The 13,313-nt window shown below is 55.0% G+C and overlaps 2 protein-coding genes across 2 annotated transcripts in view; one reads left to right on the forward strand and one right to left on the reverse strand.

Annotated features, from left to right (window-relative positions):
- The window catches only part of MAP3K7CL (MAP3K7 C-terminal like), a 32,500-nt gene extending 29,188 nt beyond the window's left edge, over positions 1–3,312 (forward strand). The window contains exon 5 of the mRNA XM_059685903.1: positions 2,350–3,312. Within this exon, the coding sequence (XP_059541886.1) occupies positions 2,350–2,530 (181 nt within the window). The 3' untranslated portion in view covers positions 2,531–3,312. The remainder of the gene's footprint in view (positions 1–2,349) is intronic.
- LOC132229156 (keratin-associated protein 27-1) overlaps positions 1–13,313 on the reverse strand; it is a 350,231-nt gene that overhangs the window by 47,055 nt on the left and 289,863 nt on the right. The window lies entirely within an intron of this gene.

The following is a 13,313-nucleotide window of genomic DNA, read 5'->3' on the forward strand; positions in this document are numbered from 1 at the left end:
CTTCCAGTCCCACCGGCACCACCCACAGTTGCTACATATTATTGACCGTCTGTCCCAGGCTGTACTGACCCTTTTCTCTACGATCGTCCGTAAGAAACTTTCCTGAGATTTCATTGCGACATTTAAGAAGGAGAAGACTTCGACGCTGGCTCTTGCGTAGCAGCCGCGTGACTTGTTCAGTTAAACGCAGAGCTTTGCATTTCTCCTTCCTCATCTTGAAAATATCCGGTGTTTGTCCCTGAGGTGCCTGACTCCTCGGGTATTCGTTCAGCGAGCATTTACTGGGAGCCTTTACATTCCAAACACCGTGGAAGACTCAGACCATAGCACAAGGGACCGTGTGTCTGCGTCCCCCCGCCCGCCCTCCCGCCCCCTCTGCCCCCCGTTCCCGCCCCCTCTGCCCCCCCCCCGTTCCCACCCGCCTTCCCTTGCCCTGGGTGTATGTCACGCTCCGTTGCCCTCAACACCTCAGGGGCCATTTCTAAGAACAAGGGCACCCCTTAGCCACAGCCCAGCGTTAAACGAGGATCTCGCACTGGGCGGCGCCGTGTGCCATCTGACTCAGTCCAGCTCACTCGCCTCCTGGCCCAGCGCGGCCCTCCCCGCGGTTCTTTCCAGTGCGTTTAGTTGTCACTTCTCTTCAGTTCCTTCAAATACTGTATGTGCTTAACCTTGAAGAGCACAGGCTGGCACCAGGCACGCTTCCTCTCGCCTGGGGTTGTTGCTGACACCCCGGGGTGCTCTCCACGCCCCTCCTTGCCGGTGCCCTGCCCAGGTCTCTCTGCACCCCCCCGCCCCCCGGCAGGGAGGGGAGGAACGGAGACTGCCGTCTGGGACTCCCTGACCCACCTGAGGCAGTGGACCTGCTGTGGGGGGTCAGGTTTATTAAATCTAAACGCGGACTGTGAGTCTGGGGCTCCTTTTCGCGCGTATTTACATCAATACATTTTTAAAATTTTTAAATATATTCTTACTGATTTCAGAGAGGAAGGGAGAGGGAGAGGGATAGAAACATCCATGATGAGAGAGAATCACCGATCGCTGCCTCCTGTGCGCCCCGCACTGGGGATCGAGCCGGCCACCCAGGCCTGTGCCCTGACCGGAATCAAACTGCGACCTCCAGGTTCATAGGTCGACGCTCAACCGCTGAGCCCGTGGCCGGCCCCTGCGTTGTGTGCAGGTGCTCACTGAGAAGCGAGGTGTTTGCCCCTCCAGTACCTGGAGCCGCTTCCTGAGTCCTCCGCCTGCAATAAAAGGACGTTTGGGCCCTGGCTGGTGTGACTCAGTGGATAGAGCGTCGGCCTGCGGACTGAAAGGTCCCGGGTTCGATCCCGGTCAAGGGCATGTACCTTGGTTGCAGCCACATCCCCAGTGGGGAGGTGTGCAGGAGGCAGCTGATCGATGTTTCTCTCTCATCAATGTTTCTAACTCTCTATCCCTCTCCCTTCCTCTCTGTAAAAAATCAATAAAATATATTAAAAAAATAAAAATAAAAATCATCAATCTCCCCTTAAAAAAAAGGACGTTGTTTTGTAAGTCAGGCTGCAGGATGGACGTCAGGATCAGGGGAAGCTGCCGGGGGAGGTGGAATTCTTAGTCCGAAGAACTAGCGCCGATTTGTTCAGCTCAGAAATAAGAGACAAGGACGGTAACTGCATTTGGAGGGAGGACGAGCTAAGGGTAAAGCTCAGCACTCCACCATGGACACTGGCGGCATCTTCAATCGTAAGCAGGTTTCCTGGCTTCCCCCAAACTAGCTGTCATTCCTGCTGCCCTTGGAAAGGCCAGCTTCTCCGACGGCCGATGTTCACTGGTTTGGGTGTCTCAGCAGAGGTGCCAGGACCTAAAGGATCCGAGGCCTGGGCCTGGCCGGTGTGGCTCAGCGGTTGAGCATTGAGCCAGGAACCACGAGGCCACCGATTCCATTCCTGGTTCAATTCCCGGTTCGATTCCCAGTTTGATTCCGGGTCAGGGCACCTGCCTGGGTTGCAGGCTTGATCCCCTGCAGGAGGCAGCTGACTGATGATGTCTCTCTCTCATCGATGTTTCTACTTTGTATCCTTCTCCCTTCCTCTCTCCAAAAAATTAATTAAAAATATATAAAAAGTAAAGGAAAAATATATAAAAAGTAAAGGATCTGAGGCTGGGGAGGCTGGAGGGCCTGGCAGAGGGTGGGATGTGAGGAGGGGGCTCCTCTGTGCATTTACATGCATTTGTGCGTGTGCATGTACATATGTGATTTGTGCGTGTGCATTTACGTGCATTTGTGCGTGTGCATGTACATACATGCATTTGTGTGTGTGCATTTACGTGCGTGCATTTCAGCGTGCTCTCCCGCTCCGCCTGCAGGAAGGAGCTCCTTGCCAAGCTGGCGCAGGCGGAGGAGGCGAAGGGGGACGCCGCCCAGCTGGCCCGCGAGTTCGAGGCGCTGACGGAGGAGAACCGCACCTTGAAGCTGGCGCAGTCCCAGTGTGTGGAGCAGCTGGAGAAGCTCCGCATCCAGTACCAGAAGCGGCAGGGCTCGTCCTAGCGCAGGTCCTCCCCCTGCCCCCCCCCCATCACCCACCCCTCCTGGTCACCCACACGCCGCCGTCTCTCTGGCTGGGCCCGGCGAGGTCGGGCCCGACGGGAGGGAGATTTCACGTTAAATAAGACAACGAGAGCAAACCTACTGCCCCGCGTGTTTCAGTATTTGTTCCCATTTAGAAGATATTTCTCCGCATTTAGAAGCTAGGGCCGAGACAGAGTATTGACAGGCTCCCTAAGAATCTTGAACAGGATTCAGCCAGGTGCTCACTGCCGTTCGCCCGCACGTGTTTAGATCTCACGTCGTTAGCATCTCACCTGAGCGCCAAGCAGAGGCCTCTCCGATGTGCTCATGTCCGTCAGTCAGTCCCTGCGCGAGGATTGCACCCGGAATAAACGGTCGCGTAGTCGAAGCTTCCTCCTGAAAACGTTAGCAGAGGCGGGTTTGTGCCCGAAGCGCATTGGCAGTGCCGACCTGCTGCGGGCGTTTCTTCACGCCGCGCTGGCCCCCGGGGAACGTGTCCCCTCGAGTGTGTTCTGGGGGCCCCAGGAGACGGAAGGGGATCGTTTAGACATCATTTTGGGGAGTTCTCAGGGAGACATCAAATGACGACCATTGCTCTGTTTGGATTTAAAAGGCGTTTGGGGTCAGTGATAACGAATGGAAATATATGAGTAAATTAAGGATTAACACGAGTTTCCCCCGTTCTACTTATCACCATCTCCCCCCAACGTGATCTCTTTGTTTTATGTCCATTTCTATTCATGTACCTTCTTTTTCATTAAACACGATCGAAACTGCCCGCTGCCTCCGGCCCCTTTCTTCCCCGACCGCGTGCTCGAGTCCAGTCGCTGACGCGCGTCCGAATCTGTGCTGAGTTGGGGCTGCGGGTGCCAGCGAGCAGCAAACCCCTTTCCTGGAGAGACGCGGCTTCTCGGCGAGCAGCGCGGGTCTGAGCTCATCTGAGCGCGAATGTCTGACGGGATTTCCCAGAAACGCACAGGGCGGAGCCGCTGGAAATAATACGGCGGCCCGGCCGCGTGGCTCATGGTGGAGCGTCGACCTGGGAACCAGGAGTCGCGGTCCCGTTCCCGGTCAGGGCACAGGCCCGGGTTGCGATCCCCAGTCGGGGGCGTGCCGGAGGCAGCCGGTCCACGATTCTCTCTCATTGTGGATGCTTCTGTCTCTCGCTGCCTCTCCCTTCGAATCTGAAATCAACAGAGCTCCCCCGGCCACAGGACTCCCCTGCTGTGGGTTTAACCCCGAGATGCTTTGTGACGCCAACAAGGGTCTTTGCTGGAATTAAGGACCATCACAGCCAACGCCGTCCGTCCCACGGTGCCCATCAGACTCTGGGAGGGTCAGGAGGGCTCCCTGCTGTGCTCAGTCCCCGATCTAAATCCTCTCTCACCATCGGATCCACTGAAATCACTTTACATTTAGCAAAGTCATGTTGGTGTCTGCTGTGCCAACACAGAATTGGACCATCATATCTTGCTTTCAGGCTTACCGTGCATTCACAGAGGCTGTAAAGTGATGCCTTGTATCTTATAAGACATGTGACTGTCCACGCATCCTGCACGGGTTTGCGTAGCTTAATAGGAAGAACCTCTTTTGCCCTGGCCCGTGTGGCTCAGTGGGTAGAGCGTCAGCCTGCGGACTGAAGGGTTCTGGGTTGATTCCGGTCAAGGGGACGTATCTTGGTTGCAGGCTCCTCCCCGGCCCGGGCCTGGTCAGGGTGTGTCCAGGAGGCGACCAGTCGATGTTTCTCTCACATCGATGTTTCTCTGTCTTCCCCTCTCCCTTCCACTCTCTCTGAAAATCAATGGGAAAATATCCTCAGGTGAGGATTAAAAAAAAAAAGTCAATTCAAACCCAATTATCCTGCCAACAGGGACAGCCCTGATCTCCTGAGAGAGACACCAGGTGGCACACGGCTTCCCCTGAGCCGCTGTCTCGCGGGTGCACTTGGAGATAAATGAGCCGTCTGTGCTCGGCCGTTTTATCAACACCCGCCGGTCGCCGGTCGAGGGGGGCTACACGGCCTTAGGTTCTCCCTCTTTCTGGTCACAGGTGTCTTAGCTCACCTGCTGCCCGATCCCTCCTCCCTCCTGTCGTGTGGGAGGGAGACTGAGGCAGGGGGGAGGACTGCAACCCGCTGCCCCGCACCCACCCCGCGCTCCAACGCTAGTCACTGGGGAGGGGCCGCCCCTGGTTCTGAGGTTTATGGAGCAAAGCGCGGGCAGGTCCCTCCTCCCGGCAGGTTCCCGAGGCCTTGTCCCCGCGACGCCCTCAGTCAGGCTCTCGGAGAAACAGGGTCTCTGCCCGTCACAGGCCGGTGCTCACGGGGCTACGAAGGCTGGTCTCCAAGGTGTTCAGGGGGGTCCGGAGGCCGGCGTCCCCGACGGAGTGTCCTTCCCGCTGAGGCCGAGGAGCTGGTCTCACTGGGCGGCGTCCAGGCCGGAGGAGCCCTCCTCGCTTCTGGGAGGGTCGGGAGGGCTCCCGGCTGTGCTCAGTCCCCATCTAAATCCTCTCTCACCTAGAACCCCCCCCCCCCCAGAAGCACCAGGACAACGTCTGACCAGGGATTCGGGCTCTTTGGGGCCCAGCCCGTTGGCCACAGAACTGACGTCAGGCACTGTGTGCGGCACCCAAAGGCCGTCTTTGCTCGGCACAGAGAGCAGCTGCCGGCTCCCTGGTCAGCTCTGCCCTCGCCACGGCAGCGGGAGTTTCACCAGAACCAGGTGACGGCTGTCAGCAGCTCCCGGGCCCGCTGAGCGCGAGGCACAGAGAACTGGGAGCGGACGGCTGGTCAGCGGGAGGGACGCCGGCTGGGAGGCACGCGTGTGTAACGGTCGCACCCAGAGCCCTGCCCTCACCCCTCCCTCTAACGGGAGGGTGGGTTTCCCCATTTGCACGTTCTGGCCGGAGCCCAGGCGTTGGCATCACGGCCGCACAGCGAGGCGGCTCCTCTAGGAAACGCAGGGCGAGTGGAATCGGAGTCATTTCCTTTCAGTGGGACGGAGGGTGGAGGGGGAGCGGGAACGAGAACTGGGAGCTGAGAGCCTGTGGGGGGAGGGGGCGAGCGCAGCTCTGATCCCAGGAAGGAGGGACCGACCAACCGACCGACCGACCGGCCGGCCGACCCGGGGGACGCGGGGGTGAGAGGACCGAGCCTTCGCCTGACCCGGAAAGGCTGTCCGCAGACGGCTGAGCCCGCAGGACGGCGTCCGCGGGGCAGAGCACACGGGACCTACAGGCGGGTTCGATTCCTTCGTGAAGCGTCAGAGCCGGTGACACTGGGCACTGCTCACACTGTTCTCACCGCCACCACGGCTGACTGAGCGCCTGGTGGGCACAGGGCGTGGGTGTGACTGTCCCTGGTGCCTGAGGCCACATGGAGCCATCACTCCCTGCTGCCTGCGGCCGCTGTGCCTGCCCTGCCGCCTCGCCCCTGCTCCGGGACCTGCCTGGCTTCCTGTGAGCGGGGAGTCCGGGCGACAGTGGCTGTGGCTCCTTTAAAGCTGTGCCTTCAGGACCCAGGGCCCGGCCGAGCCTCACAGCTGTTCGCTCACGAGAGAAGGAAGGAAGGAGTGAGTCCTACACACCCTGTCCTGCTCCTGCTCCCGGGTGTGTCGGGCTCAGAGCGGGGTGTCCGGGAGGTTTAGGGCTCAGAGCGGGGTGTCCGGGGTGTGTAGGGCTCAGAGCGGGGTGTCCGGGGTGTGTAGGGCTCAGAGCGGGGTGTCCGGGAGGTTTAGGGCTCAGAGCGGGGTGTCCGGGGTGTGTAGGGCTCAGAGCGGGGTGTCCGGGAGGTTTAGGGCTCAGAGCGGGGTGTCTGGGGGGTGTGTAGGGCTCAGAGCCGGGCCTTGGGGTGAGGACAGGGTTCCTGGGCTCCGGGAGCCAGCACCCCAGTAGCACCGCTGACCACCAGGTGGCGCTGCGCTGCAATAAGTAACCCCGGGGCCCATCCCTCTGGTTCCACATAAAGGACCCGAGTGCAGACCAGACCGTCGGGTGAGCCGTCAGGGGTCCGGGACCTGCTGGCCCTGAACGGTTAGTTGTTGGTTAAGGTTGAGGCTGGACCGGGTCTCCTGTGTGTTCCCAGCCCCACGAGAGAGGAGCCGGCCCAGGAGGACTGTGGCTTCCAGGGCGTGTGAGGAGCAGGAAGTGACTCAGTGAACGTCCTGGAAAGAGGGGAGGGGACTGCGTTCAGCTGTCATGGATGCAAAACCCACACGTGAGGCCACGCGGTTCTGACGGAGACACCCCGGCGAGGCAGGGCCGGCGGACGGGAGCCTGGCTCCCCCTGAGGAGGTGTGACGGGGAGGAGAGAAACCCAGCAGGTGGGAGGCAGGGCCTGCGGCCCCCCCCTTCCCCCCCTTCCCGTGGGAGCCTCGCCCCTTCGCCTCCGCCAGACTGTGGTCCGTCTGTCTGTCTGGGCAGCAGTTTCATTTCCCAGTGGAGCAGGGTGGACATCGGCCTCTGAGTAAATACTGAAGAGGAAACTCCAGGAACGTTTTGCAGAATCATGAATTGCTCGCCCGTTTGCACCCGCCCCCCCCCCCCCGCCCCCAATACTGGTGTCAAAACAGCATCTCTACCAAGTTGAGAAAAGAGTGAAACTAATGACGAGTTATCCAAACAAGAGGGGAGGCGTGGGCGATACTAACTTCTGCAGAGTCTGCAATTTTAGGTTTTTTCAGTTTTCTTTTCAGCATCACATAGTAAATACATAATAAAATAGACAAAATTTTCATATTCATGATGTTGGAAAGAGGTGGGAATACCTGTATAATAACTTTTGAGCAGTCACTATGCTCCCTATGAAATGTCCCTTAATCTTGGCATTACAAAAATACAATTGTACACACAAGTGGATACAATAATACAAGTACAGTATTGTATACAGATGTAGATACAATAGTACTAGGACGCTCTATATATAAAAGCCCAGCGACCAAACGGCGAAATGACCAGAACGACCGGTCGACTAGTCGCTATGATGTGCACTGACCACCAGGGGGCAGATGCTCAACGCAGGAGCTGTCTCCCTGGTGGTCAGTGTGCTCCCACAGGGGGAGCGGCTGCTCAGAGGGCAGGTCCACAGCCGCTCGGTTGACCGGGATGAGCGGTGTTCCCACGGTGGGCCACGCCCCAAGGCCACGCCCCCACCAGTGCACAGATCCGTGCACCAGGCCTCTAGTTGTAAACATAAATAGCTATAGTGACACTAGAACAATTATGTGAGTCTCGCTGAAGTTTGTGTTTATTTGCTCATCTATGATCACCCAACTAGCAATTAGTTACTTTGAAGTTCAAAGCTGACTTGACTCCCACATCCTTGTGGTTTCCCTCATTTCACACCTACAGGTAACGACCCACAGGTGAGTGACGGTTCCTGAGCCCCACACACGTGCCCTGTGGGGACAGAAGGCAGGAGTGTCCGTCTGTCTGTCTGTCTGTGGACAGGGCTGGTTCTTGGGGGAGGCTGGGCTAGAGGAGGGACGGACCAGGTCACCTCACCCTCTGATAAGATGGGTAGCAGGCAATGTGAGAGGAGTACTCAGGAGTGAAGGAAGTGTTACTAGTTTTAAAGCAGATATTGTGGTTCATTCTCGAAAGCTCTGACCTGGCTTATGTGATCTTTCATTAACTATTCCACGTAGGTGACTCACACTTAAATTCCCACACTTGCTCCCTTTTCTTTTAAGCACCCACTGGCATCATGAGTCATACTTATTAAATGGCCATTATTTATAATTTTCAGCTTCTTGTGTGATTATAGTTGGGTACCTCTTCTGTTAGAACTCTACACATTTATGTAGAAATATGTTTAAAATGTCTTCATAATTCTATAACCTACACGAGTGGTTATATAGTTGGGTTGACTGAATTCCCCCCCCCCCCACATAATTATTTCAATTATATAAAAACTAGTGTCCTGATGCACGGATTCATGCACATTGAAAGGAAATTAATTGGAAGAAATATTTTAATATCGCTATCTGCCCTTTCTCTATAATAGACGTGTCAACCAAATTCACGATCGACAATGACAGATGGAAACACGCAAGCGATTGGCGTCAGTGAGAGCTTTATGTGTATCGTGCATGGGTGAGTCAACTTAGCCTTTTATATAGAGAATATATATATAGTTTATAGAGAATAAACTTGCTTCATTAGACCTGCTTTCTGATTAGCTAAACTTTTTCCAGCCCAGTGAAGCACCCCAACTTCTCTTTCAGGTAATTGTCAGCAACACAGCAGTAAATATCAACACGAAGCAGATTATTATTGTAGATCACGCAGGGAGAACAAAGGGTGAAATATTTCACTGCAGCCGTGTTTGACTATATTCTGTGCAGTGAGAAAACCTGAAGTCATTTTCATGGTCCACCATTTCTTAGTTCTTTTCAATCGGGTTAAGTTTCTAAGCTTTCTAAATCTCCATTTTCCGGCTAATGAAAATAGGATTCCACCAAGTCTCCTATCTACCTACTCCAGGACTCCTGTGAGGATCAAATGAGATGAGGCATGGGAAAACGCTTCACAGACATTTGGTTACAGTGTAAAATGTTTGCACCTGGCTGTAAAGCAAGTCAGGTTCCTGGGCTGGAGACACTACAAGGAGGTCAGTTGCTAGGGAGAGAAAGCCGGGTGTTGCTACATGACATCATTACCTGGCGTCATTACCATAGCAACCATTTCTGGGCTGGGCTGTGGGCCGCATTTTGCGCCATGGGGTCTTGGTAGCGTTGGCTGCGATTTGGTGGGCTGTGGCTCCGGGGTGGTGACGGGGCCTGTGTCCCACTTGGGGGAAGCCAAGTGTTGGTTTGTCGGCACCAGGTCCGCGGTGCCGTTTCTTTTTAAATGGCCAATACGTGTCACGGCAACTCCTGCCCCCTGGTGGTCAGTGTGTGTCATAGTTACCGGGTGGAAGGTTGGATGGACACTTAGGCTTTTATATATATAGATAGAGGTTTCTAACATAACTGGGATGGTATTACAGTGGTAAAATATTCAATTCCTGCCAGGAGCCGGTCCATCCTTGCTGTTTCAAGGGGCCTGGCGCATATGGCATACTGTTCTTAATATGTTTGCTCACCTTCTTGGCGCTGTGTTTTAACCAAGGTCACCTCTCTGAGAAAGGTTGTTTCCCTAGGTAGGGATTTTCCCCTGAAGTTAGGGAGGGAATAAAACCCCTCAACTAAGTGCCAGGCGGGTAATTAATCACTTTAACTATGAACAATCATGCTTAAGCTACATAATCTTTACTCCCTGGAATGGAGATAAGAAACGCCCTAACCTTTGGAATAGAGATTGATAGGATTGAATCAACTGGTATAAATACAGATGTAACAAGACAACAAGAGAGACAGAACTTAGAAGACGGAACCAAGAGACACAGAACCTAGAGACAGAACCTAGACACAGAACCTCCCACAGAACCTACACAGAACCTAGAGACAGAAGAACTTCCCTGGAGAGAACATGGCAAAAGATCCTGGACAGAACCTGGCTACAGAACTTGGTTGGAGAACCTAGACAGAACCTGGCTGAAAAACCCGGCTACAGAACCTGGCGACCGAACCTGGCTGGAGAACCTAGCGAGAGAACATGGCTACAGAACCTGGCTGGAGATCCTAGACAGAACCTGGCTACAGAACCTGGCTGGAGAACCTACAGAACCTGGATAGAACATGGCAAGAGAACCTGACTAGAACCCGGTGACTGAACCTGGCTAGAGAACCTGGACAGAACCTGGCTGGAGAACCTAGCGAGGGAACATGGACACAGAACCTGGCTGGAGATCCTAACCAGAACTTCGCTGGAGATCCTGAACAGAACTTGGCTGGAGATTGTGGCTAGAGATCCTGGCAAGACTGCTGCTCAACTGAACGCTGTCTCCGTGTCATTCCTTCTTCGCTGACTCCGTCTACACCTTTGGGGACCCCTGGACCTGCTGGGGTTGGACCCCAGCAAATTCCGTGGTTACATACGATTAAGACAGTAAGAAGAAAGGCCTACCAACGTTATCCCTAGAGAGAAGCTGAATAGTTGTATTTCTGTATTTTAAAAAAGGTGATAAATATGAAAATGAAATGCTTTTAAGTATTTTTCTTTCTCAAAAGACATGAACCAAAATTTAATGTAAATCATCAAAGTGTTAGTCTGGAGTGTACCCTGTGGGGTGAGTACCCTGCAAACCTCTGGCACTCAAATCTGGCGTCCACGTCCTCTCTCCACAGATGCTAACTTATTGTCTGTAGCCCTAGAAGGTTTGCAAGATTTTCTGGTATAAAAGCAGCCATGAAAAATGCCCGGGCCACTGGTCCCTGCTCGGTCAGCTTCCCAGTCATCTCTGACGGCGGTTTTCTAACGGACTGCTCAGAAGCCACTGGGAGAAGGTGTAATTCTGCCCAGACCGGAATCGACGAGGAAGGCAACGTGCTGAGTCCAGATGTGTGCCTGAAGGAGTCATGGACAGTTGACATGTACACTTACTTAAAAGAAGTTTTTATTGATTTTAGAGAGAGAGGAAGCGAGAGGGATAGAAAGATAGAAACATCGATTGCCTCCTGCACGCCCCCTACGGGGACCAAGCCCACAGTCCAGGCACGTGCCTGACCGGGAATCGAACCGACAACCTTTTGGTGAAGGACGAAGCCCAAACAACTGAGCCACCGGCCGGGGCTGGGTGTGGTTTTCGTTTTTCATAAAAAAAAAAAAATCTTTATTGTTGAAATGGACGTGGTTTTCGATGGCTCAGTCCTCCAACTGTCCAAAGCAGCAGGGAGAGAACAGTGTAGGTTCCGACAAGGATTTATTCACTGGTTTTGGGGGAGGCAGAGCTGTGCAGTGAAGTCTGGAATAGTCACCTTTGGTTTTGTTCCTAGCAAACAGCACGTCTGAGGGCATTGTAGCCTCTAAAGAAATTGTTCCCTCCCCCCACTCCTCGGGCCTCACGCTGGTCCCCCTCCATGTCAGCACATAGCGCAGCCCTGACGCGTGAAAACGTGTGTCGTTCAAAAGGGAGTGGACACTGGCAATAGGGGGAAGAACGCGATAGGAGGAAGCACGTTCCGTGGCCAGCCGAGAAATCATGCAGACTTTGGGGGAAGCGCTGAGTGCGTGAGTCACTAGCTCCGTGTTTGAAGCCCTGAGGCCGGCTCTCTGCTTGGCAAACCATCGGAAAGACACTCAGGCTTCTAGGAAGGAAGTTTCGCAACTCTGGGTTTCGGCCCGTCTTCGGGCTCAGAGGAGACTGTTTAAAAATGAAGTCATCAAGCCCTCGCCGGCTTGGCTCAGTGGCTAGAGCGTCGGCCTGCAGACTGAAGGGTCCCGGGTTCGATTCCGGTCACGGACACAGGCCCGGTGTGGGCTCGATCGCTAGTGTCGGGTGTGCAGGAGGCAGCCGGTCAACGATTCTCATCATTGATGTTTCTCTCTCTCCCTTCCTCTCTGAAATCAATAAAAATATATTTAAAAAATAAAATCATCAAGAGAATCAGCTTCTCTCCATAATGAGGAATAACACTGTTCTTACAAGCTCTGGTTCCCAGACCTTCCCGTGTGCTTGGTGGAGAGGAGACACGGATGCGGGATCTCTGAGGCACACGCAGGGCAGGCGGGGAGTCGCGGTCTCGCTGGTGTGCCAGGTCAGTGGCCTGCAGGTGTGACGCCCAGAGACGTGCAGTGTACAGCCTGGAGACGGCCTCCTCTCTGAGACGGGCAGTTTGAGTCCCACCGACGAGTGGACCCGCCAACGGCGTGAGCACGACGTGGTCCCGTCACAGGGGACGGACTCCTTCCCGAGCAAGAATCACTGATCCATGACGTCGTCCCACCGCCCTGCCGGTCAGGGGGGCTCATTCCTGCAGGTGTGTGTGTCTCTGCGTTTCCGGTCTCCCCACCCGCCTCTCGAATCCACGTGTCCTCCCTGGCAGGCGCCTGTGGTCCGGAAGGATCTGGCTCCTTCTGCAGGGCCCAGGTGTGGGGGCCGGAGAACAGACTCCACTCAGACGCCCACTCGTTCTTATTCCACCAAAAGCTCCCAGAGGAGCACCTTTTCCTCTTTGCTGGCCCCGCACGATGGCTCACAGGACAGACTGTTACCAGGGGGAGTTTATGGGAAGCCTTTCCCGAAATGTCATCACGTTCAGGTCACACTGATGAGTCGGAGCCGTTACCCAATTCCTCCCACACGGACGGTTCTTGCTCTTCCCCGAGATTCAACGGAAATGCCTCCTTTTCTGTGAATCACCCCTCCGCCCCCCCGACCTGTGCACGTCTGTGTGTCACACGCCGGCATCTCCTCTGGCTCAGGCACGTGGAGGAGAGGAGAGTGGAGCCCGTGACCCCCGTGTCCCCCGTGTCCCCAGCATCTGCACCATCTGACAGCATCGACGCTCACGTGCGGCCGAGCGAGGAGCCGCCGGCCTCCGGGTCCCCTGGCGACTGTGGCCCTGAGGCTGGGGCTGGGTGAGCGGAGGACACCCTGGGCCTGCAGATGCAGCTGGAGCGACGTCTGATCCCTTACAGACCTTTGGGCTGTTGCTCCACCCTGTCTCCTTCCCTCTGTCCCAAGACTGCTGCCAAAAACAACATCCTGAAGCTAAGCTGCTCGTTACTTTTGTGATTAAGTTTTCAAAGGCCCCCCTTCCTCAGACCCCAAGGTAACTGGGTCCTGAGGGTGCAGCTGAGGGAGGAAGTTGGACTTTTCAGGACGGCTCAAGGCCCGCAGGCTTTTAAAAATTTATTGAATATATTTTTATTGATTTCAGAG

The sequence above is a fragment of the Myotis daubentonii genome, chromosome 3 (genome assembly GCF_963259705.1).
Source record: "Myotis daubentonii chromosome 3, mMyoDau2.1, whole genome shotgun sequence".
In the NCBI taxonomy this organism is placed as follows: Eukaryota; Metazoa; Chordata; class Mammalia; order Chiroptera; family Vespertilionidae; genus Myotis; species Myotis daubentonii.